The 27,065-nt window shown below is 46.0% G+C and overlaps 1 protein-coding gene across 1 annotated transcript in view; it reads right to left on the bottom strand.

Moving 5' to 3' along the window:
* Positions 1-11,042: 11,042 nt before the first annotated feature.
* The window catches only part of LOC147457938 (two-pore potassium channel 5-like), a 32,654-nt gene continuing 16,631 nt past the window's right edge, over positions 11,043-27,065 (bottom strand). Inside the window, exon 2 of the mRNA XM_086512706.1 lies at positions 11,043-11,281. Within this exon, the coding sequence (XP_086368832.1) occupies positions 11,116-11,281 (166 nt within the window). The 3' untranslated portion in view covers positions 11,043-11,115. The remainder of the gene's footprint in view (positions 11,282-27,065) is intronic.

Genomic DNA, 27,065 nt, shown 5'->3' with positions numbered 1-27,065 from the left:
AGGTTGAAAAACAAAGACAGATTTGACAAGATGCATAGGCTCAGACCGAAAGACATTGAAGAAGTTGATTGGGTGTTGGTGTACGATAGTAGCCTTGAAAACCAGCACTCTACAATAAGGAAGCTTGCAAAGAGATGGTTTGGTCCTTATGTTGTCAAACATGTGCATGGAAATGCAACTTACACCTTGCGTGAATTGGATGGGACAGAACTGAAAATTCCCATTGCAGGAAAAAGAATTAAATTGTTCAAAAGAAGAGGGGATTCTGATCCATTCGATGCACAACCAAGTGAAGAGGATGATGAAGCCACCTATATGCAAACTGAGGATGAAAGTGAGAATATGGCATCTGACCATGAGTTTTAATGCTCTACGAATGTTGTTGTGGCACATACCGGAGGATGTGCAGGTTCAGAGGGGGTGGATGTCATGCCGTGGCACGTACATAGTGTGAAATAAAACATTCACCTCACTCTTCACACTTCTCGATGTATGCAAATAAAAGCAATCATGTACATATTGTGATATATGTTGAAGCATCTACTGCGGTCATTATCATGTACATACCTATACGGGGAGTCGTGGCCCTGGATGTGGCACATTTGCATGCTTTTCCACTTGATAAGATGCTTAATTTGGTTTTACAATGTATATATTCCAAGTGTTTTATGATGGCACACTCATCTCGCCTATAAAGATTGATGCGGGCAAAAATTGCCAAAAATAGCAGCTAACAGGCGCCGTTGCAGAATTGCATGGAAAGTGACCCAAAATGGTATATTGATGGAAAATGATGCTTATCTATACTTTCTATGTTTATGCGAGTGATCCCACAAATTTAGGGATTTTTCTGACTGCGTTTGGGATTTTTCGCATCAAAAATGGCATTTTTTGGGTCAAAAATGAGCTGAAAATGACCTAGTTTTGGTCCAAAGGGGCAAAATGGCCCAAAAATTGACACATCAGCTGAAAATGCCATGGGGAAGAGAGAGAAGGGGGCTTTTTACAGAAAAAACCAGCAATTTTTCTCTACTGTGTAATTGCTTCCATGGTTGCTCAATCTATGTGTAGGACAGTCCCCCCTCTTCGAAATCTTGTATCTGAGCTAGTGAGGGAGTGAATTAGGGTTTCCCCTTATCAAAATGGTGTTTGGGCTTCAATATAGAAGCTCTTAAATCTCTACAAAATCAGAAAATGGTCGTCGTGAAGGTGGAAGCTCGAGCATTCCTTTCAACTGTTTGATATTACGACTATGTAATTGGGGGCAAGGCTTCATGATACCATGAAAGAGGTTTGGTTGATTGAGAATTGTGCTTGTATGAGCATCGAGGTTTCATGGCTTAAACTTTGGTGTTTTTAAATGGTCTTTTTAAGTGAATGTGGTTTGGTGATCCTCTCATCGTAATCTCGACTACGCAAACGAGCAATTTCCAAGCACGATAGGAAAGAGGGTTTGTGACTTTGCTGTCACGGACGCTCTTAGATTTTATGTCACCCTTAGAAAGAGGGTTGGTGATTCGCCACAAACGCTTTCTCGCAAAGGGTTTGTGACTCTCATCACGAACTCTCACAGCCAGAGGTTCTGCACCTTCTCGGCTAGACCGCATACATTCCGACACCGCTCGCTACTGCGTTTCTTCGTAGCGCTCCATGGGAAGTGAAAGAGCAGGGGTGGAGTCGCAAGGCACCCGGGACGAGGCGTACGTGCTCAGCGCAATATACGTGTCGTCGGAGGGGTGAGGTCATGAACTGTGGACAACGTATGGGCAAGAGCAAGCACAATATGGTAAAGTTCGCAAGGTCGGAGCCCCATTGCGTGAGGTGCGGAGCAATGTTGCCTACAAGGGACATAACGGGGGCATTGGCAGAGGGTGCTCGCAGCGTTTGTCGTTCGAGGCGACTCCTGGTTGCAGGAACTTGAGGCAGAGGAAAGGGGGCAGATCGCTTACGCGCGTGTGCGGATGCAACCGAGAGATTGCATTTGGTTGCTAATGTATAGGAGAATCTTCTAAACAAACTAATTAATGAATAGACCCAAATATGTCTTTACACCTACCTACTAGACCCAAATATGTCTTTACACCTACCTACTCTGTCCAAACATCCCAAACCAATTAATTAGTTAGCCACATTCCATAAAATCCATAGAATCTTTGAATTCAGAAGTAAACTTCCACCCCCATGTCTATTCTCATTACCGTTGTGTCGTCCAGACATGGCATCTCTCTCTCTCTCTCCGCCCATGCAAGCCTTCTGACGCCATTGTATCTCCTTGCATGGCTGCAGTGCTGCACTCAGCATCCAATTAACAGGTCGCCTCCATTACCTGCCCCATCGCTTAACAACCTGGACTATCGCAGCACCCAAAGGAAGGCCACAAACAGATGTGTAGAGAACACTCTCTCTCTCTCTCTCTCTCTCTCTCACATCGCCCTCGTAGAGGCCATTGCTCGCTGCTTATGTCATCGCCCTTGCACATGCCTCTCTCCCGGAGCGCCTTTTTCAGTGATGCCTACGATGAGATGATCTCCAAGCTCGTGTCTCCACGCCCCACAAGAAAACAAAAAATTCTTTCTCTCACAAACATGGCAACCAAATGCAAGGCAGATGGAGCGTCCACAGACGATCGCAACGATTCTCTCTCTCTCTCTCTCTCTCTCTCTTCCACGTGCCTGGCCGTAGAATGCAATAAAATCAAAGAAAATAATGTGCTTGCCACCAGGTCCACGCTTCTCCTCAAAGCTTTAAGAGGCATCTTGGTAGATTCTATCTAGTAAACCCACTTTGCAAAATTGGCACGGCCTACCACCTTTAAATTCCCATTATGTCTTTACACCTTTAAATTTGGGTTATCTTTTTTAGTTTTATTGAATAATTCTTATTGTCTTGGATATTTTATTGTCTTGGAATATCCAGATAAGTTATGCACTTGTCTTATCATGAATATTATTTTTAACTGTTATGCAGTTATGCAGTTCAAAAGGACATCACCCCCTTCTGAATAAAGTGGCATAACCATAGTTATCAAAAAGTTTTTCATTCAAATGTAATAAAGTCGGGTTTAATGTTAAGTTTTTTTATAAATAATTTTTCAGTATTGCCTTTTATCGTCTTAAAGAAATATGTTACTTTGTCATGAGCAAAACCATGCTCCAACCTCCACTTCTAATCTGTACTTAAGACAAGAAGAATATTAAAGTTGAGCGTGCAATCGTTGTTGCTACGGCAGCTCCCCCTATCGCCATCGTTGCCCCCCCCCCCCTCCCCCCCCCGCCCTCGCGCTGCCCTTCCGCCCTCCCCTCTTGCGAGCATAGTCCCTCCCGTTACCCCCTGTCCCGCCCCCCCCCCGTCACCCGCTAGTCAACCCCGCTTGTCACCCTGCCCGCTCGCCGTCCCCCCCCCCCCCCCCCCCCCCCCCCCCCCCCTCCTTCCCCGCTGCCCTACCCGCCTGTCTGCCCACTGCCCCGCCCGCTTGCACGCTACCCTTATTCTCCGCCTATTCTTCACAACAGTAGACACAAATGGAAGCTCAAGCTCCGCCAGAGAGGGACTCCAAGGAAGTCCCCTCGCCCAACCCCGCTGAGCCCACCATTCGACTTGTTCTCTCACCGATCGAGCAAGCGAGCCTAGCCGCAGAGGTGGAACGCCTATAGGCAACTTCCGCCATCTGCAAGATTCTCAGCACCAGACCCAGAAAGGAGAGCGACGTGACCTTCTCCAGGCTCGCCTTCTTGTAGAGGTGGGCAAGATCTTGGACGTTCAGTTCCTCGGACGCGGCTACTACCAGATAGAGTTTGAGATCTCCGAGATGGCGTCCAAGGTCATCACGATGAGCCCCTTGACCATCCGAGCAATTCGAGCCCACTTTCAACAGTAGAGACACAGTTTCGACCCAGCTTTTCGGATGTTCTGGTAGAGGAGGCAGACCTTCCCATCTTCGTCTGCTTTCCTGGTTTGAGGAGGGAGTAACTACCACTTTTGTTCAGGATATGCTCAGAGATTGGGACTGTCTTGGAGACACCTCGCACGACAGCCTCAGTTGTTGCCAAGGCGGCCGGCGTTCCCTTAGTACAAGTTCTGGTTAGGGACACCCACACTCTCCTGAAGGTCATACTACTTCCTAGGGTGAGTGGGGGTTGGTTCCGATAGAGCGTGGAGTATTCGAGCCTCCCCAATCAGTGTTTCATTTGTCGACAGATGGGCCATCTTGCGAAGGCATGTCCACGGAGGAGACCCCGACCTACACCACAAGCCCAGCCCCAACTCTTAAGGGCTAGCCAGCAGCAGCAGGCAAAGTCACAGAGTACGCAGGCAGAGCCACCCTCCGAGCCTAGGGCTCAAGCAAAGGAAGGCTGGCAGCAAGTTCGTGGTCGACATCGACAGGGGCCACCGCGCCAGCCTGGCACTGAGAGTAGTCCTCAGGCTCCTGCCCAGCAATAGTGGATTCCCACGGGGAACCATTTTGACCCTCTTCAGCAAGAGGTGGTCCCTGCTCCAGCCTCCACCTTAACCTCACCCTCCACAGCCCCCCCCTCCCTCCCCCTTCCCCCCCTGCTCCCTCACCTCCTCCCACTCCAATCCTACAGCCGTCCCAGGGGGCAGGGCCCTCCTCGGCTGCTAGGAGATCTCTTGACGGCGCCTTTGCCGCGAGTCGCTTGGCGAGAGAGGGGCAGCCTTTCTTGCGACCCCCTCTTCTAGTACAAACATCTCCGTTTGTAGCAGTTCCTCACGGTCTGACGAGCTTTGACATTCGTCGTCGTTGGGATTTCTTTGCCTACGACTTTACACGGTTTCTCGACGACCCCTCACCAGACCTTGAGGCAGCCTGCTTCAGAGTTCATGTGATCTTCCTTGCAGCTAGGGGGATAGAGGACTTGGACTTAACAGTTGGCTTCTCTTTTCCCCTATGCGGCTCGGACCAGGCCGAGTGGACTATAGACTCAGTGTTGGAGTGGCTGCAGACACAGACCCTAGAATTCTCTCATTACATGGGAGACCTAGGGGTTACAAAGACTTGCTTCAGACTCTTTGGCCATTGGCCAAATTTGTTGTGACACCTCCATACACAACAGGATGTAGACACATTGTGGTTCACTTTTTTGCTCACATGCAGAGCCCGCCATGCTATGTACACATACATGAGGACTCCTAGACAGAGGAAGTTGCTTTACGCACGGCTCAGTTTACTTGGGCTTGGGCTAGACACTCTATGCAATCACACCTATCTCGAGGACGCTCGGATGCGGATTACTCCCAATCCAAGCCTGCCTCGAAGATAGCACGGTTACCTGTTGCGACAGCATCAGTTGTCTCTCGCTACCCATGAGGATCGTCTCATGGAACGTACAGGGATTAGGTGGGCCTCAATTTCAGCGTCAGAGGGGTCGGCTTTGTCACGAGCTTCAGCGATGCCTTATGGGAGGAGAGATTGACCTTCTTATGCTACAGGAGCATCATCTGTTTGAGAGCCGCACTAGACATTGTGGTCAACTTTTTACGGGGACGATATGAGACTTTTTGGTCAACTGCATTTCGACTAGAGGCATCTAGGGCGGGGTATGTATGACTATTGTGGATTCTTTGCAGCCGGCCATTGTGGCAGAGGGATTATTGTGCCAGGCAGGGCTCAATGGATCACTATGCAGGTTCAGGGTTGTCTCGTGGGCTTCCTGAACATCTATGCGCCCAATGTGGCGAGTGCACGTGCAAAGTTTTGGTCTCAGATTGTTGAGTCTCTGCCGCGCTACAGAATGGTGCATAGGGGGTGACTTTAACATGTTGGAGGAACCCTCTGACAGGATTGGTAGCAGCCATACTATTGTGCATGGAGTTGAGCTAGCAGCTTGGAAGAGGTTTTGTATGATTGCGGGTTTCAGATGTGTGGCAGCATTCTAGCTTTGTGAGGCCCCCAGACAGCATGGCCTTCTCTCGTTCATACCGCAGAGTGGGAGGCGTGAATCTATCTCAGATAGATCGCTTCTACACTAGTGACCACTTCTGTGACCTGGGTGGGACAGTTGGCATTCTGGCAAGGACTTCCTTTTCAGACCATGCACCAGTGATCCTTACAGTGATGACTGATAGGCAAAGGAGAGGGAGCACGATGCTACGCATCCCTGAGAGGGTCTTGCTGGACTTAGCACTAAAAGAGCGAGTGGAGGCTCTTTGGACAGAGAGCTTAGACATGCAGGATTCTCCTGCTGACAGAGTGGCCTCGAGACTTGCTCAGCTCAGTCGATTCTTTCTCCAAGAGTCTTTGGCTCACGTGGCTACAGCGAGAGAGGAGCAGCGTCTCCAACGGGGCGTTGCTTCATTGTAGAGGATGCAGGAGCAGCATGCAACAGTCCTTGTTTGGAGGAGCAGTTACATCAGGCTCACCAGGAGCTCGTGAGCACAGAGAAGAGGCGCCATGAGCTTGCTTTCCATTGACACGCATCTCAGTGGGTGACAGAGTGATAGGCGCTTTCTTTGAAGCAGTGGGACCCCGGCATACGCATACCAAGGTCAGCCAGTTGAGAAGCCCCGACGGTCAGTTGCTTTAGAGCTAGAGGACATGCGTGCAGTTGCCACTAACTTTTACCGTGATTTACTGTCTACAGATCCTCAATCAGAGCGTCAAGATGCATGCAGAGAGCAGGTGTGGCCATAGATGTCTTGTCTTGTGACTGAGGAGATGCGCTAGAGGCTTGAGCTACCTCTTCAACTAGAGGAGCTTCACACGGCTCTTAGAGCACTCCCCCGTGGTAGCTGTCTAGATGAGGATGACTTGACTCCCAACTTTCTCTTGGAGTATTGGGACTTGCTTGGCACAAATCTCTGCAGTGCTTTTGAGTTCATCCTGCACACAGGAGAGATGCCTGACAGCATGAGTAAGGGCTTGATCTACCGCATTCCCAAAGAGGGTGGCTCCTTGGATGGGATTCGACAGTGGCACCCCATCACCATCCTCAACTCAGCATACAAAATTCTTGTCAAGACTCTGAGTTTGAGGATTCAACCACTTCTAGAGAGCATTATACATGGGACTACAGCAGATTCCTCCCCTCCTCCTCTCTATCAGGAGGAAGTTGTTACATTGGACCTCCGCACGACTTTCTCTGGCAGGAAGAGTTGTAGTGGCCAACCAGGTGTTGTTGGCTACTATGTGGTACATCACTTCTTGTTGGATCTTTTCGAGTTCTTGTATCAGCCAGGTAGAGAGGCTGATCAAGAACTTCCTTTGGTCAGGGCGTGACACTCAGATAGCCCGGGCCAAAGTGGCATGGCAAGTCATCATTCTTCCTTGTTCTCAGGGAGGATTGGGGATCATAGACCCAGCACAACAGAGCAAAGCACAGCTTGGAAAGTTTATAGTCAGAGGACTTCTTCCAAGAGAGGAGCCCTGGAAGGAGTTCTTGCTTTAGTGGTTTAGTACTAGCGTGCCTCAGGCTGGAGGCCCCTGGCGACCCTCGACCAGATGGATTTTCACAGAGATGCGTAGAATTGGCTTGAGCAGGAGACTGGAGGACCGCTTCGCTGTGAGTCTGCTCCAATCTTGGGAGCGACTGTGGAGAGGCCTAGAGCAACGTCAACATACTTGCACAGAGGAGCGCCTGAGACAACCCCTTGTTTGGAACCCCATGTTTAGCACTCGGAGAGGCCACTTGGTTGGTAGTTGGCCTCATGTTTCCTGAGGTCCCATGGCAGAGGGTCCAGTACGCACTTTAGGTCACTGGCTATAGTTTTCAAGCTTGTCAAAGGAGCTTCAAGGCATTCAACTACAGGGCACGAGAGGGATGCAGAGCATGTGTCAGGACATCTCAGAGGCAGTACCAACTGAGTGGCTCACATCTCTCGAGTCAGCAACGCCCAGATGGATGGGGGCTTTCACGCGACTGGAGGTTCTCATCTCAATTCGGGCTTGCTCCGAGACTATACTCTCCCTGTTTTTCGAGCTACAGGGTGAGGGACGCTTACACCGAGTTGCAGTAGAGGCCCCACAGGTTGCAAAGTGTTGTTTCCATAGGATCCCTGTGGTAGGCATCTGTGGGAGGACTTGTGTCATAGATCCCGACCAAGCAGCGCTTGAGACTCACTGGAGACTGTGGGCTTGGGAGAGTTGTCCATTGGCACGAGTACAATGGGATCCTGGAGAGTGGCTTTGGAGGGACCCATTCTCCTCAACAGACCATCCAAGTGTCCCTTTCTTTCAGTACACTGTTCGACTGGGACGTCACATACTGGCAACGCAGAGAGATGCTCGTCCTGCTGTAGCACCTCATTGGCAGGAGGAGGGTCTCACAACTAAGTTCTTGGCATCTTTTTGGGAGAGCTTGTGGAACTCCAGACAACCAAGGCGAGTCACTTTGTTCCGATGGTTGGTTGCACACCAAGCTCAGCAGTTGGGAGCTAGCTTGTACATAGTGGTCTCTCGACTGCATGTGCAGCTTGTGACCATCGTGTGGAGAGTCAATGTCACTGTCTTTGGGTCTGTCCTTTGCCATAGCAAGTGTGGCTTCGAGTTCTTCGGTTGGGGAACAACTGCTCGGCAGTACACTTGGGGGACAGCTGCTTGGTCCACTCTCACGGGCCTGACACTTCAATTTGAGCTATCCTACACCAGGCACGATGATAGTGATGCAAGGTGGTCGTCCTACACTCCAGGCCTTCTACAGAGGCTACTCCACATGAGTGGTGCAATCAAAGAGAGGAGTGTTGGGAGCTCATCGACGGCCCGACACTTTGGTTTATCTAGCGGGCCCGCTGCTTCCGCATCTTCCAGCCTCGCCCTGTACCACCAACAGAGACTGTTCGAGATCTTTAGCTAGAGTTGATCCATACTCTCATAGGAGAGTTCGAGAGACTCCAAGGCAGCTCCGACCGCATGCGAGAGCATAGAGAGGCTTTCCTTCAACTCTAGCATCCTGGGCCTTTTTTCACCTTGGTCCAAGGTGTGCTCAGATGGCACTCATTGTACATATGCTATATTTTTCATTTGGAGTATCCCCCCATCATGATTGTTGTAGCCCTCTCTTGTAGAGGTGGTTGTGGCAATTTCATTAACTACTAGAAGGATCTTTTTCTCGGGAAAAAATAACCATGCTCTAAAAGTCTGTGTATAATAATCAACCAGATTTCAATTTTGTCAAAACAAAGCATCGCCAACATTTTAAAAGATGTTTGCCAATGGTTCAAAGAAGTATTTACATGCCTTTAAGGAATAGCATGAATGTCTCAACACAAACAAAATTATAGGCACAATGAATATCCTTAAAAGGGACATAAGCATAGTTTTATGTCAAATCTTCACAGTTTGGTGTTTCTAGGAGCTAGCCAAATTCAAAGAGAACTAAGCTGGCTCAATATCATAGTTTACTTTAATTTAGATCTGATCATTTCCAAACCGGGCAATACCTACAGAGTCCGATCAATTCTATATGAATGGTATGATCCATGGTGCTTATTCATTTATACATGCTATACAAGTGAGAGAAAATCCCTACAACCGTTTCTAAAACATTTTTACCCAGTTGTAAGGGAAAGAAACACAGCACGAACCAGCTAAACTAGCTACCAAAATGAATCAATTAGCCAGAACAGAGTCAAGTGATTCCAACTGTAAGAGAAGACGCATTATCAATATAATGCACAAATCAGTAGCTACTTGAGAGGATGATCCATGTTAGTAGGTCATAATCACAAATCTCCAAGCCAAGCTCAAACCTAGAGCAGTACTAGAGTACTCCAAATGAATGTCCATATAAAATCAGAGAAATTAGTCACATTCTTGTATGATCTTCAATCCTCAGTAACGGCAGCAAAGCTAGGGTTAGGGACCAACCGTGATTGCAGCAAGTGATACAACCCAGCCAAACTAAACAAACAGTAGTACCCATCAGTAAAGCAGAAATCTATTTCGGGACCCAATAAAATCATCATGGAAAGTAAGCCAACCATATAAGCCCCAAAAAAATCTTCATGTCAGTCAAACTGAATGCCAAAAAATAATGTAACCAATGGGTTTTGTAATTGTAATAACTGTAATTGTACTATCGCGACAGCAAACCCCGAGATACAGGTGTAGGTCAGGCATCGCCAATCAACTTAATGCTGCCCACCACAAGCATAGCATAAGCAAGGGCAATAGTAGGTTATGTTACAAAATAGTGTACTCATCAGCTCCATCCTGCACAATAGAGCCAGATCCTCCCATTGAGACCAAAGCAAGGTAAATATTCCAGGTCATTACCACAGGGCAAATTAAATACACATGGCAGGCAAACATGTCCAGGTAAGCCATTAGGTCAAGCACTTAGGTCCGGCCGGGTAAAAAGTTTAGCATTGGCCAGCAAGTGAGTCCTAGCTTAACAAGGGTAAGTGAGGCTCTTGTGTCATCCTCAAAATGAACACGCTTCTTGAATCAAATCATAGCCAAGTATAATGACAGTGTGTGTGTGTGTGGTGGGGGGGGGGGGGGGGGGGGGGGGGGGGGGGGGGGGGGGGGGGGGGGGGGGGGGGGGGGGGGGGGGGGGGGGGGGGGGGGGGGGGCGGCAGCTGGGAAGTGGCAGGGAGACGGATGGTGGCGGGGAGGATCAGGTGCACAGGCAAGCGGGGGTGAAGAGGCGGTGAGGAGAGCAAGAGGAGCGCATGCAAGGTTCAGGAGCGCGGTAGCAGGGTGGCGAAGGCAAAAACCGCAGCGAAACAGGCAGCAGGTGGGGCGTTAGGGTTGGGGAGATGGAGCAGGGCAGCAGCTTAAGCATTAGGGTTGCAGGCGAACAGGACGCGTTAGGGTTAGGATTGCATGCGGGGTATATTAGAGTTAGGGTTGGTGCACCCACGTGCCCACTCTCTCTCTCTCTCTCTCTCTCTCTCTCTCTCTCTCTCTCTCTCTCTCTCTCTCTCTCTCTCTCTCTCTCTCTCTCACTGTAGCACCACAAGCAAACCCGGAAGTGCCTGTGTTCCTCACAAGACACCCTAAGAATACAGGGGTGTCATTTTCCAAGTGCACAGTTAATACAAGCATGTTTGCATATTACAAGCGCACATGCATGAGAACACCATGAGGAGGAGAGAAATTTAGCTTAAATAATGACGTATGAACAATACAGAGCCAGAAACCGATAGTCCTAGGTATGTTCATTTGGACACGGTTGAGGCTTCATGTAGGTTGATGAGGCAGGACAAACTTATTTTTCCAGAGTTATCAGTATCCAGTCGACTGAATTGCCTGCAAACTTCAGATATGTCCTTTTCAAGTATTTTGCCCATCAGTTTCAGCTTGTATACCACAAAATCCGACTTGCTGCAAAAAGACGACAAACCATATATGAGTATTTTCAGTCTTAAATCTGAGACTTTACAAACACATTCATCACTAAACATTAAAATAGATTTTAAAGGACTTCTGAAGCTCAAATTAGAAACAACTGCAAAGTGATTACCACCCAAGCTTATAAAGGCTATTAGGTTGTGCGGTCAGACCTGTTTTGGTTCAGGTTCAGTAGGCACCCTATAAGGATTTGATATACCTAGATGAATCCAGACCCATGGTAGTCACCCACAAGACAATATAACCATCAGCTCCATCATGCTTAGTATTGACTAAATACCATGACATCCCCACTAATGTCATCAGTGCCCAATAGTGGGTGTAGAACTAGGAACTAACATATGCTCCCAAACACAACACACAACACACACCACACGCACACACACATGAGCGTACATCAACACAAAGTTCAGCGTACTGAGTTTCTGTCATGACTCCGGAGATCAAGGGTAGACTCAGCCATAATGAAGCCTAGCACTAAAAGAAGCATTAGATCGAAAAAATTAGCACAAAATGAGGTAGTTGATAGGGCATACACACCACAAAAGATAGAAAGAATTAGCACAATATCAACTGGTCGTAACTCGGACGAAAACTTCACAATGTGAAGTCTGAATGTCCGCTATACGATTAAAAAATATACCTCCTGCTAACGTCGTCAGTGCCCAATAGTGGGTGTAGAACTAGGTACTAACATATGCTCCCAAACACAACAAACATAACACGCACACACACATGAGCATACATCAACACAAAGTTCAGCATACTGAGTTTCCGTCATGACTCCGGAGATCAAGGGTAGACTCGGCCATAATGAAGCCTAGCACTCAAAGAAGCATTAAATTGAAAAAATTACCACAAAAATGAGGTAGTTGATAGGGCATACGCACCACAAAAGATAGAAAGAATTAGCACTAATATTTAAATGTCGTAACCCTATATGGCTATTAGGTTGTGTGGCTATTAGCACTAATATTTAAAGGCTGTTAGGTTGTGTGGTCAGACCTGTTTTGGTTCAAGTTCAGTAGGCACCCTATATGGATTTGATATACCTAGATGAATCCAGACCCATGGTAGTCACCCACAAGACAATATAACCATCAGCTCCATCATGCTTAGTATTGACTAAATACCATGACATCCCCACTAACGTCATCAGTGCCCAATAGTGGGTGTAGAACTAGGAACTAACATATGCTCCCAAACACAACACACAACACACACCACACGCACACACACATGAGCAAACATCAACACAAAGTTCAGCGTACTGAGTTTCTGTCATGACTCCGGAGATCAAGGGCAGACTGTAACAGACTTGGACACTCCAAGTCAAGAATCAACCGCGACAGCACCAAATAACCACTTCAAAACAATTCACAAATCACAATAGATTTGCATTGGCCCGGTGGAGTTCCGTGCCTAGAGATATTGGCCCCAAAGACTGACGCCCCTTTCGGTATTTCTTTTTATATTAATCAATCATCAAAGTACAAGAGAGCGGTTAGGGTTTCACTCTCAGACTCTGCGTCCAGATGCTCTGAGAAGTGAGGCCCTCACCACTAATTTAAAGGTTACGAGGGATGCCCAGAAGCAAAACCCCAAAAGCTTCAAATCAAAAGCAATTGCTCTCTCTCTCTCTCTCTCAGAGAGTCAAAACATAAAAGCAAAAGCATTCTCTCTCTCTTTCTCATTTAAGTAGAGAAAAAGCGAAATTTGCGTCGCTCATCATTTTCCAAAAAAAAAAATAATAATAATTTTTTAAAAAAAAAATCAGCCTCCGCGATTTCCGGAAATTAGGGTTTTTGGCAGAAATTAGGGTTTGCGGGAATTTTAGGGTTTCTGGCAGAAATTAGGGTTTCTGCTGTCCGCCACGTCATCACTTTGTGACATACCCCCCTCTTGAAAGCATTGTAATCGACCGCGATTACGCTTGCAAAACCGACAAAAGCCATAAACCGTCTTAGCAGACACTGATTGTTAGTACCTACGTACTAGGAACACACATCTAGCACATGTACAAAATCGACAGTCACATCACACGACATCACAGGACATCACATGACATTCAACATTCATTCGGATCTTACACCATGATTTATCGGCAATGTAGCTAGCAATCACATCTAGGTCCAATCGGGACCTCAACGATGTCCGATTGACTAACCCTTATTGCAACCATGTCTATTCGAGATCAATCAGACCAAAATGCTGCAGTCATTTCGGCTAAAGAAGTCAAGAACAAATCAGTATCATAATCAAGAATTCCATTTCATAAAGTCATCCAGCAGAATACTGTCAGCTCTCAGTATCCCTGAAGCTCAAAGAGACATCAGTGACTTTAGTATCAAAATCGAGGCATCTGTTGACAAAGGAGTGGAGTGACTCCCCTCTTGTGCATCCCACTGCACCAGATCTTCGGCCAAGCTGAATTCTGGGTTCCGTTTGGAGTAGACTATGCTAAACCAAAACATCCAGGTAAAGTTTCACAATCCGAGGAGTATCTGCTAGGTTTTCCTCCTCCATCCACTTCGCATCAAATGCAGGAAAGTTCTTGAACTTAACCAAGAACCGCCTTCGGACTTTACCTTTCTTCGTATCATTATGTGCCAAAATCTGTTCAGGAACAAGGATCTCCTCGTTTTCTTCCACTTTGGGTTGCTCATCAGGTTTCCCATCATCAGGCACATCACCCTAACAAGTTTCAAGAGACTCACATGCAATGCATTGTGAATCCTCCAAGTATCTGGCACTTTCAATCGGAAGGAGACATCATTTATCTTGTCAGTCATCTGGAAAGGTCCGTAGTATCACATACTAAGCTTTGGAAAAAGCCTCTCCTTTCCCTTTTCTTTCTTAGGCGTGCCTTCTCAAAAGTAAGAGCACCCAATCATCCTCCTTCAGTTTCCAGTCGCAACGATGGCGATCCGCTGCCTTTTTCGGCGTTCTTGACTCCTGCAAAGTCTCGCGAACCTTGGCAAAAGCCGTATCCAAATCTCACGAATATTCATCCGCTTCAAATTTCTAATCTTTCGTGCTCAGGAAGGATGGAACCTTCGCAGCAGTTTCAACAATCTCACATGGCGTCTTCCCCGTCGAAGAGTGTATCGTGTTATTGTAGGCAAATTCCACCAAAGATAGGTTCTTTTCCCATTGAGTCTTCTGATCCGAGATACAAGACTTCAATAAATCTAAAATCACTGAATTGGCAATCTCAAATTGCCCGTCAGTCTGCAAGTGGAACGATGACGAGAACTGCAACTGCGTGCCAATGTTCTCCCAAATTGCCTTCCAAAACCAACTCATAAATCTGGGGTCTCTGTCGGAGAGAATCGTCTCAGACGTGCCATGTAATCGGAAAATCATCGTGATCATTTTGTATTCTCGGGAGATTAAAAAAAAATGAAATCCATTTCAATATTTTCCCAGGGACGGGTGGGTATGGGTAAAGGCTGTAACAATCCCTGTGCCTTATGCCTGTCAAACTTGACCTTCTGGCATACCAAGCAACTGCACACAAACTCTTCCACATCCTTCTTCGGTCTCCGCCAAAAGAAATCTCTCTCTACCCCTTTCATGGTGGTAGCAATGCCACGGTGACCCTTAAAAGATGGACAATGGCAATCAGTCATAACCTTTTCTCTCAACGGCTGTGTAACGCACAACATAGTCTTTTTCATCAAGTAGCCTTCCCGAAGGGAGTATCCAGCTATTGTCTCCCCATCCCGTATCCGTGTGAAAATATCTGCAAAATCTGTATCTGTGGCAAACTGATCGACCATATCCTCGAAGCTCCTATGATGTATCGCGGAAATAGCCAGAACCAACGGTTTTCGAGACAAAGCATCTGCCACCACATTCTTCTGTCCCTACACATGGACAATCTGGAAGTGGAACTGTGACAAGATATTCACCCACCGCATTTGCTTTTCCGAAAGCTGCTTCTGTGACAAGAAGTAGCGCAAACTCTGATGGTCTGTAAAGACAGTAAAATCCGCTCCGAGTAGGTAATGCCGCCACTAAGTAAGAGAGTGGATAACCGCCAAAAGCTCTTTCCCATAGATCTGTGTTGTCATCTCCGGCCTAGAGAACAAACGGCTCTCGTAAGCTATGAGATGGCCTTCTTACATCAAGACCGTACCCGGACTACGACCACAAGCATCACAAAATACTTCAAATGACTTCTGCAAGTCCGACAAAGTCAAAATAGGTCTCGTAGTCAATTTCTCTTTCAATGTCCGAAAGGCAGTCACCTCTGTGGGTCCCCACGAGAAAGGGACTCCTTTCTGTGTCAAGATATGCAAAGGGGAAGCAACCTCTGCAAACTTTCGTATGAACCACCTGTAGTACGAACACAGTCCCAAGAAGCTTCTAACTTCATGGACATTCCTCAAATCGGGCCAATCACAGATAGTCTCTATCTTGGCCGGGTTCATTTGCACTCCTGCTGTTGACACAATGTGTCCCAAAAAATGTATCTCTGGTAGGAAAAATTCACTTTTCTTAGCATTAATCACTAATGTGTGATCTCGTAATGCCTGAAAGACTTGAAGCAGATGATCTCTCTGTTCTGCCTCATTCTAGGAGAAAACAATGATGTCGTCAAAGAAAGTGCCAACAAATAGCCTGTACTCTCGAAAAATCCTATCCATCATCCGGTTAAATGTCGCAGGAGCATTGGTTAAGCCAAAAGGCATCACCAAAAACTCAAATAACCCAAAAGTCGTCCGAAAAGCAGTCTTGTAGACATCTCCTGGCGCTATCCTCATCTGATGATACCCACTCTTCAAGTCAATCCTGCTGAAGCACGAGGATCCCTGTAACTTGTCGAGTATATCATCGATCCTAGGAATCAGAAATCTGTTCTTGATGGTGATTTCGTTGAGAGTGCTATAATCGATGCACATTCTCCAAGATCCGTCTTTCATCAAAAACCAACAACACTGGAGAGCAATACGGTGAAGTATTAGGCTGGACAAGATCTTTTTCCAAGAGGTCTTTCACTGGGTTCATAGTCTTTTCATTCTGTACTCGGCTCACACGATAAGGTGGCCGATTCGGTGGCGTGCTTCCAGATATCAGATCAATGGTATGATCTTCAGGCCCTCTCAAAAGCAATCGGCATGAGCGTGGAGAAAACATATTCAACCTTTATCCATCGTTCAGTTCTCCCAAAAGAATGAGTAAGAAAACTGAAGTTCATCATGTACAATCTCTAAGCCCTTCATTTATCAAAGTCGCTTTCTCGGCCCGGTAGTCAACCACGGCGTAGTTCTTGTGGTACCAAGGGATCCCAAGTAGAACGTCACTCGCGTGCCCTGAACACCCCTGTCATTGCAAACGAAGTTTGCCAATGCTCCGTGTAATGGCAACATCCCATCCAGGTGCCAGTCGAACTACCTCCGCCTGTGGCGTCAGTCTGTCGGGCGTAGTTCCAAATCAAGCCGCCAATTCCAAGTGAAAAGAAGTTGGCCTTGGCTCCTTCAAAAGAGCTTCCTGATCCTTCACTTTGCTCCGAAAGCGGCAAAGTTTGTACTTTCATTCATTAGATTCGGTGCAGGTCCCACGCCATGTGGTACCAGTTCTGCTTTTCTATCTGCCTTTTCTGCCACATTCCTCAGCTGCTCTCGAACTCTCAGATCTGTCGTCGTCTTTATCATTCTGTTCTTTCTATGCCTTATCAGAGCACTTTGCGGAAATTTGTCCATGTTCCCCGCATCCAAAGCACTTCCCCTCTCTGATGAAGCGAGCTCTCTCCTCAGAAGTAAGCTTGGGTCGTGCATCCTTTTTTTTCCCCTAGGTTGCTCTTTTTCATTCTACTTTCATTCCCAGAAGTCTGTTCGGCTCGTTGTGTCATGGCCTCATCTGTGGGGTAGGTCAGACTGCCAGAGTGAATGGCAAAGCCCCGCTTCGCATGACTCATCAACTCCTGAACAGAAGCTGACTTCTGTTCCAAGCAGTGATTTCGGATTTCTGTAGGTAGACCCAAGGTAAACCGCTCAATCTGTTCTCTGAACGAGATCTTCTTGAATGAAGAGGCGGGTAGAAAAGAGCTCCAGAATCTTTCACAATAAGATCTCACTGTATCGCTCTTGGTCATCCGGAGATGGTTCCAAGCAGCTCGTATATCTCGCTCAAACTCTTGAGTCAACCAAGAAGAAATAAAAAGCCTCTTGAATTTTAGCCATGTAACTGGCACAGTCTTGCTTAATAGAAGCGTGGACCACCAAGTACGAGCATTCCCCTTAAAGTAAGAGGCAGCTCTCCGAATCTTGGAGTACTCTGAATAGCGTCCTCCCGCGAAAGCGATGTCAAACTGCTGTATAAAAGACAAAGCCTTCGAAGCATCTGAGTATCCTGAAAAGTATCAAACTTGATCGAGTGGCCACCTTCCTTAAACTCTCGGACTTTCTTGCTTTTATCTTCGAGAAAGTCATACTGGTTGGCTTTGTAAAAATTCTTTTTGTTCGCATAAAACTTTCCGTCATCGGAATCTGAGTTGTCTGTAGACGAGTCCTCAGTAGAACTGTCAGTCTCCGGGCGAGATTTAGCCTTCTTTGCCTTTCTCTTGCCCTTTCCAAAGCGTTGCTTCTTGCTTCGCTTTTTACCTTTTCTGTCTTCTTCGCTCGAATCCGAGGAGCTAAAAGAACTGTCAGAAGAAGAAGAAGAAGAACTGGGTAGGTCTTCAAACTTGACGCGCTTCTTCAATTTCTTTGCCTTGTCAAATGTCGACCCACGACCCAAATATGCCGGGAAGTCAGTGCCTTTCTTCTGCTTTTTGCCGTGCTTTTTTGGCTTTCTTTTGCGTGTCAAAAAGCTGAGCAATCCGTGCATCAACCACGTTCTCCAGTTCCTTCTCCGTATATTTCTTGGAGGCAGAAGGTGTTAGGGAATAAAGGCCTAAGTGCCTTGTACTTATTAACTTATAAGTTAAAAGTCTTATAAGTGAGGGGGCCCAAGTGTGAATGGCCCCCTAGTCACTTACTCATATACTCAAATGTGAAGCCCAAAAGATTGAGCGTGGCTTTTCCCAAAAATTCTACGAGCTCTCTCTCTCTCTCTCACGTTTTCTCTGCGTGAGCTTCTTCAGCGCCTCTCTTCTCTTCTCCTTCACTCTCATTGCATAGGACAGCAAGTGGGCTCTCTCTCCTGCTCCCCCACACATGGTATCAGAGCTTTAGGGTTTCCAAGAGAGCCATCTTCGCAACACAGATCAGAATTCTGTTCTTGCTCGCTGCGGGAAGGATATTCAACCGTTTTCGATCAACTCTGTCGCGAAGGGATCCTCTCACCGTGTAGAATCGACCTCCGGTGACAGTTTCCCCAAAATTAGGGTTTCAAAAACTGGCGAACAGCAGCCTATTTCTGCTGAAATTGACCAATTTCGGGGTCAATTTGATGCAATTTCATTAGGGCAAGTCTCACAGATCAATCTTACAGGTGTTTCCACCAACGAGGTTCTGAAAATTCAGCAAAACAGGTGTTTACAGGTCTGATTTTTGCCCTAAAACAGGGAATTTCAGCAAGCAAATGATGTATACACCTTGTGGAAACCTTTGGTAAGGGTTTGGCAGTGAATGTACGCCGTTTTGGGGTGATTTCGCGTGAAATTTTCTCGCTGTTTTTCTGTAACAGCAAGCTGTTTTTTTTTGCCCGATTGCGCACATTTGGGCGTGTTTAGGTCGGCAAAACAGGGTTTCAGTGTTTGCAATCACTCAGAATGGCTTCTAGCAGTGAAAGTGACAATTTGTTGCACATTCGCAAGCTTGAAGGTGCCCATAACTTTGCTATATGGAAGAAGCAATGTTATAATGTGATGTTGCAGAAGAAACAGGCGAAACCTATTAAGTTACAGGGTGTGAAACCGGTTGATATGGAGGTTGAAGAATGGGAAGAAGTGGACGAGTTGGCTCTCTCCACGATCATGCTTTCGGTGTCTGACAATTTACTCTTCAATGTAGAGAATGAGCAGACAGCATGGGGCATGTGGAAGCGTTTAGACGAGTTGTATGCACAGCAGAGTGCTGCCAGTAAAGTGTATTGGCTTAAGAAGCTTATGGATCTCCGCATGAAGGAGGGCACGCACATGTCAGTGCACCTCAATGAATTCAACTCTATTTTCAGCCAACTGACAGAGCTGAAATTCACGATTGATGAGGAGTTCAAAGCTACTTTTTTGCTATGCACATTGCCCGAGAGTTGGGATGTATTCCGGACAGCTCTTAGTAACTCAAGTGTGTCACTTAAGTATGCAGATGTAGAGAGTTCTCTCTTGATGGAAGAGATGAACAGGAAGAACACCACAGGTGGGTCTTCTAATGCATTGCACTTGAGAGGCAGGTCTCAACACAGGGAGAAATCTAACAGTAAGGACAGCGCACACAACAAATCTCGTAGGAAAGATGTTGTGTGTCATCATTGTGGAAAGAAAGGGCATTATAAACGGGAATGCTATGAGTGGAAGAAAGAGAAGAACAAGGGTGCTGAAACTGATGCAAAGAACAAGGGAAATGCCAAGAAGAGCACTGTGTTAATTGAGGAAATCAATGTTGCTAGTAGTTGTGACAGTGACAGCAGCACTGATGTACTCAATGCCTCTTATGTGGATGCACATACCCTTGCTATGGGTTCTGATGTGGACATGCATACTTGGATTCTTGATTCAGGTGCCTCCTTTCATGTAACACCTCATAGGGATTGGTTTACACAGTACTCAGGTGAGGTGCAGGGCACTGTTTATTTGGGAGATAACTATGCATGTGACATTGCAGGTATTGGCAGTGTCCAGTTTTCTTTTGCTGATGGTATGACTTTTGTTTTGCACAAAGTGCGTCATGTGCCACAACTCAAGAAGAGTTTGATTAGTACAGGGCAGCTAGATGATGCAGGCTATCACACCACTTTTGGTGATAGCAAATGGAAAATTTGTAAAGGGGCCCGGATTGTAGCCAAGGGTTGTAAATCGGACACTTTGTATCCTTTGCATGTATCTAGTGTGCGTGACCATGTTGTCGCCGTAACCGAGCAGCCCAGTGTTTCTTTGTGGCATGGCCGGTTGGGACACATGAGTAAAAGAGGAATGGAAACTCTGTCTCGTTGTGGTTATTTGCCGTGTTTGAGGTATGCTGATTTTTCTCATTGAGCACTGTATTTATGGTAAGCACAGTCAAACACCGCACAAAAGGTCTTTTTCTTTGAAGTCTGACAGGTTAGACTTAGTGCATTCCGATGTATGTGAAATGCCACAGTTGTCCTTAGGGGGAAAGAAATATTTTGTCTCGTTTATCGATGATGCTACACGTAAGGTGTGGGTGTATCCAATACGTGCTAAAAGCGATGTTTTGGATACTTTCAAGAAGTTTCTTGCGTTTGTTGAGAATCAAACCGACAAGAAGCTTAGGTCTTTGCGCTCAGACAATGGGGGGGAGTATGTATCAAAAGCATTTATAGACTTTTGTGCTACTAAAGGTATTAAAAGAGAGGTCACGGCTCCTTTTAATCCCTCTCAGAATGGAGTTGCAGAGAAGTTGAACCGGACTATCCAAGAGAAAATTCGGAGTATGCTGTCACATGCTGCATTACCTCATGGTTTTTGGGCAGAAGCTGTGCAACAGCTATTCACTTGATTAATCGCTCACCTAGCAAGGCTTTGGGTGGAAAGGTGCCTGAGGAGGTGTGGTCTGGCAAGCCACCCTCATATGCACATTTAAGAGTGTTTGGTTGTGAGGCCTATGTTCACATCCGGAGTGAACTGCGCACCAAACTAGAACCAAAGTCTCATAAATGCATTTCCCTAGGATATGGTGAGGATGGTGAAATGGGGTATAGATTATGGGATCCCGCATTACGGAAAATCATACGCAGCAATGATGTCATCTTCAATGAGAATTGCATGCACAAACAGCCCACAAAGGTCGAGGAAGTGCGCCGGGTTGTTTTTCGTGAAGATGTTACATATGGACAGCCAAGAAGGCCCAATGTTCAGCAACCATTACATGCTGAAAATGGTGCTGAAAATCAGCCCCAACAAGTTGCCATTGATGCACCACAGGTAGGGGAACAGGTTGATGCTCCTAGACCGCCCGTTGTTGCGATGCAACCGGCTGAACAGCCTGCTGTTTTTGATGGTTTACAGGCTGAAAATCCACCTGTTATGGATCATTGGGTGCGTAGGTCTACTCGGGTGACAAGGCCCCCCGATAGATATGAACCGTCTTTGGACTATGTCATGCTTACTGATTGTGGTGAGCCGTCTTGCTATAAAGAGGCTATGCAACGGGAAGACAGTAAGAAATGGTTCAAAGCAATGGTTTCAGAAATGCAGTCTTTGGAGAAAAACCATACATGGGACTTGGTTGATTTGCCTAAAGGGCATAAGGCTCTGCCATGTAAATGGGTTTACAAGACCAAGGTCACATTTGATGCTTCTTCTAAGTACAAGGCACGTTTGGTTGCTAAAGGGTACAAGCAAAAGCATGGTGTGGATTTTGATGAGATTTTTTCTCCTGTTGTAAAGCTTGCCACATTACGTCTTGTTTTAGGCCTGGTTGCTTCTGAAGATATGGAGTTAAAGCAAATGGATGTCAAAACAGCGTTTTTGCATGGCGATTTGCTTGAGATGATCTATATGATGCAGCCAAAAGGTTTTGTGTCAAAAGGGCAAGAGGAGAAAGTATGTAGACTCTTGAAGAGCTTGTATGGTTTAAAACAGTCTCCCCGTGCATGGTATCACAAGTTTGATACATTCATGAGGTCTCAAGGATACAATAGAAGTAATTCTGATCACTGTTTGTATATCAAAACGGCAAGTGATGGATCTCTTCTATTGCTGATTTTGTATGTTGATGACATGCTTATTGCGGGTAACAATGTCACGGAGTTGGATGCATTACAGCAAAGCTTAAAGAATCGCTTTGACATGAAGGATCTTGGTGATGCTAATCATATTTTGGGCATGCGTATCTCTCGAGATAGACCCAACAGGCGTCTGTATCTATCTCAACGAGATTATGTTAATAAGGTGCTACATCGTTTTCATATGGATGGGGGAAAGGCACTTGGTACTCCGCTGCCTCCATATGTAAAACTGACTGCACATGACTGCCCAAACACAGATGATATGCGGGCTGAAATGGCCAAGATTCCTTATGCATCAGCCGTTGGCAGTTTGATGTATGCTATGGTTGCTACACGTCCGGACATTGCATTTGCGGTGGGAGTGGTAAGCAGGTACATGAGCAATCCTGGCAAAAAGCATTGGGAAGCAGTGAAGTGTATCTTGAGATACTTGAAAGGCACTAAAGATTTGTGCATTTGTTTTGGGAAGAGTGAGACATCTGTGCATGGCTTTACAGATGCAGATTTTGCTGGACATCCAAATTGCAGGAAGTCTACCTCTGGATATGTGTTTACATTCACAGGAGGTGCAGTTTCTTGGATTTCTAGACTGCAAAAATGTGTTGCTTTGTCTACCACTGAGGCTGAGTATGTGGCTGCCACTGAGGCATGCAAAGAAGCTTTGTGGCTCATGCGTTTGGTAGAAGAGCTTGGCATTAAGTCACCCGTTCCTGTGCTACACTGTGATAGTCAGAGTGCTATTATGCTTGCAAGGAATCCTGTTTTTCATGCCAAGACAAAGCACATAGAGGTGAAGTATCATTTTATCAGGAGTGTGCTTGATGACAAGAGCATTACACTTGTCAAGGTGCACACAGATGACAATCCTGCAGATCTTTTGACCAAGAGTCTTCCAGCAGAGCGGTTTGCATATTGCCGACAGATGATGGGTGTTGGATGAGTAAGTGCATGATCAGCTGATGTATCATAGTTAGTTGATTCTTTGATCTCCCAAGGTACATTGCCTTTAGGTGGGAGGTTGTTAGGGAATAAAGGCCTAAGTGCCTTGTACTTATTAACTTATAAGTTAAAAGTCTTATAAGTGAGGGGGCCCAAGTGTGAATGGCCCCCTAGTCACTTACTCATATACTCAAATGTGAAGCCCAAAAGATTGAGCGTGGCTTTTCCCAAAAATTCTACGAGCTCTCTCTCTCTCTCTCACGTTTTCTCTGCGTGAGCTTCTTCAGCGCCTCTCTTCTCTTCTCCTTCACTCTCATTGCATAGGACAGCAAGTGGGCTCTCTCTCCTGCTCCCCCATAGAAGGTTTCTTGAGAGCGGGTTTCGGGAGTGGTGTTGTGGTTCTCTGCCACTCCGTCTGTACCTCTTCCAAAGAGGTCTGGTTCATATATTTTGCCATCTTCGGGTCCTTGGCAAAATTGAGCATCATCTTTGTTGCATCGCCGATCAACTCGCGACCCTCTATCTCTCGCCGCTCCGCCTAAGTAGGCCAAGGCGGGCCATACTCTCTGCCTGAATCTTCGTTGTGATCCCAGCCCGCATCTCCAGATGCAGAGGGAGTCGACTGATCATTACCTGAAGCCATAGGTGCCGCAGAAAAAAAAATTCGGGGATCGAATTTCCTGTAGAAGAGAAATCGGTCGTGCTCTGATACCACTGTAACAGACTTGGACACTCCAAGTCAAGAATCAACCGCAACAGCACCAAATAACCACTTCAAAACAATTCACAGATCACAATAGATTTGCACTGGCCCGGCGGAGTTCCGTGCCTAGAGATATTGGCCCCAAAGACTGGCGCCCCTTTCGATATTTCTTTTTATATTTATCAATCATCAAAGTACAAGAGAGCGGTTAGGGTTTCACTCTCAGACTCTGCGTCCAGATGCTCTGAGAAGTGAGGCCCTCACCACTAATTTAAAGGTTACAAGGGATGCCCAAAAGCAGAGCCCCAAAAGCTTCAAATCAAAAGCAATTGCTCTCTCTCTCTCTCTCAGAGAGTCAAAACATGAAAGCAAAAGCATTCTCTCTCTCTTTCTCATTTAAGTAGAGAAAAAGCGAAATTTGCGTCGCTCATCATTTTCCAAAAAAAATAATAATAATAATAAATTTTATTAAAAAAAATTCAGCCTCCGCGATTTTCGGAAATTAGGGTTTCTGGCAGAAATTAGGGTTTGCAGGAATTTTAGGGTTTCTGGCAGAAATTAGGGCTTCTGCTGTCCGCCACGTCATCACTTTGTGACACAGACTCAGCCATAATGAAGCCTAGCACTAAAAGAAGCATTAGATCGAAAAAATTAGCACAAAAATGAGGAATTAGCACAATATCAACTGGTCGTAACTCGGACAAAAACTTCACAATGTGAAGTCTACATGTCCGCTATACGATTAAAAAATATACCTCCTGCTAACGTCGTCAATGCCCAATAGTGGGTGTAGAACTAGGTACTAACATATGCTCCCAAACACAACACACACAACACGCACACACACATGAGCATACATCAACACAAAGTTCAACGTACTGAGTTTCCGTCATGACTCCGGAGATCAAGGGTAGACTCGGCCATAATGAAGCCTAGCACTAATATTTAAATGTCGTAACCCTATATGGCGATTAGGTTGTGTGGCTACTAGCACTAATATTTAAAGGCTATTAGGTTGTGTGGTCATACCTGTTTTGGTTCAAGTTCAATAGGCACCCTATATAGATTTGATATACCTAGATGAATCCAGACCCATGGTAGTCACCCACAAGACAATATAACCATCAGCTCCATCATGCATAGTATTGACTAAATACCATGACATCAACACAAAGTTCAACGTACTGAGTTTCCGTCATGACTCCGAAGATCAAGGGTAGACTCGGCCATAATGAAGCCTAGCACTAATATAAATGTCGTAACCCTATATGGCTATTAGGTTGTGTGGCTATTAGCACTAATATTTAAAGGCTGTTTGGTTGTGTGGTCAGACCTGTTTTGGTTCAGGTTCAATAGGCACCCTATATGGATTTGATATACCTAGATGAATCCAGACCCATGGTAGTCACCCACAAGACAATATAACCATCAGCTCCATCATGCATAGTATTGACTAAATACCATGACATCCCCACTAACGTCATCAGTGCCCAATACTGGGTGTAGAACTAGGTACTAACATATGCTCCCAAACACAACACACAACACACGCGCACACACATGAGCATACATCAACACAAAGTTCAACGTACTGAGTTTCTGTCATGACTCCGAAGATCAAGGGCAGACTCAGCCATAATGAAGCCTAGCACTAAAAGAAGCATTAGATCGAAAAAATTAGCACAAAAATGAGGTAGTTGATAGGACATACACACCAAAGATAGAAAGAATTAGCACAATCAACTTGTCACGTGACACATCCCAACCCTATGTGTCCGTGGACAAGCTACACTATAGCAAGGTTTCCGTCAAGTCCAGTCAAGTTAGATTAGAAGTGATTTGGCACTTTTGTGAGTCTATTCGTAGACCGTGCATGCCCAGTCACTCAATGTAGATGCATATCCTCTAGTTGCACACTGCATAAGCATAAGCATTTCCATCAGATTCCATCAGAGTCAGTTTGGGGATTTTTCATATGACTTCATCCCATTTTTCCCTATTTTTAACATTTTTCACTTATTTATTAAGTGACTTTTGTTGGGTACTCAGTAGGGCAAATTGGGTAAGTTAATATATAAGCAAACCCAAGTTAGCACAATTTGGCAAATGAGCAAAGGCACAGCAGGCTTCCCCAAGCAACAGGTGTCCCTCCCTCTCTCAGCAAGACCCTCCCCAATTCCTTGGCAAGGCTACTCCATCCATCAACGTTTTCAGAATCTGCTATCACCATCCCAAGTTTCCTCTTGCCCTGGCGTTTTTACCTTTACTGGCAACAGCTCCAAAGTTCTACTAACTCTAGGCAATAGTTGCAGATCCTCATCGTTTTCAGCCATTAAAAACGCAGCAATATTCAGCCCTTCAATTTGTATAAAAACCAGCGTTTATCCTCAGCGATTCAGCCATTAAAAACGCAGCAGACACTCAGCATTTTCAGCAGGCCGTAGTTCCTCCAAAAACACAGCCAAAGAGCAAATACCTCAGCGTTTTTCAGCAGCCCGTCAACCCCGACCAAGACAGTCATTTTCAGCCATGAAACCAGCGAGAAACAGTCATTTTCAGCCACCAAGAAGATCACAGATTTCAGCCTAAGTCGCCGTCGTCGTCACCGTCGTCGTCATCGGCATAGTCCCATTGCATCAGTCCATTGCATACGCATTGTACACCTTTGTACAATCAAAGATTAGACCACTCTCGCCGACGAGAGTGGGGCCTTCGGAGGAGGGTTTTACAACCTCTCACGTGTCGTATCTCTTCTCTCTCCTTCTCTCAGTCTCATTCACTTGCACGCACAATATCCACTCACTTTGTTCGTGATCACAGCACTCTACAAGACGAAAGAACTAAAAGGAACCTTGAGCAAATAAAGATCACTAATCTTGAGAAAATACAACATTCATTCCGTTGCACCTTACACAACTGGTCGTAACTCGGACGAAAACTTCACAATGTGAAGTCTACATGTCCGCTATACATTAAAAAATATACCTCCTGCTCAGTGCTAACGTCATCAGTGCCCAATAGTGGGTGTAGAACTAGGTACTAACATATGCTCCCAAACACAACACACACAACACGCACACACACATGAGCATACATCAACACAAAGTTCAACGTACTGAGTTTCCGTCATGACTCTAGAGATCAAGGGTAGACTCGGCCATAATGAAGCCTAGCACTAAAAGAAGCATTAAATCGAAAAAATTACCACAAAAATGAGGTAGTTGATAGGGCATACGCACCACAAAAGATAGAAAGAAT

This window comes from Adiantum capillus-veneris, chromosome 5, assembly GCF_014529385.1.
Source record: "Adiantum capillus-veneris isolate H3 chromosome 5, ASM1452938v2, whole genome shotgun sequence".
Lineage (NCBI taxonomy): Eukaryota > Viridiplantae > Streptophyta > Polypodiopsida > Polypodiales > Pteridaceae > Adiantum > Adiantum capillus-veneris.
Note: the sequence above shows the minus strand (reverse complement) of the source record. Positions and strands in the feature narration are given on the sequence as shown.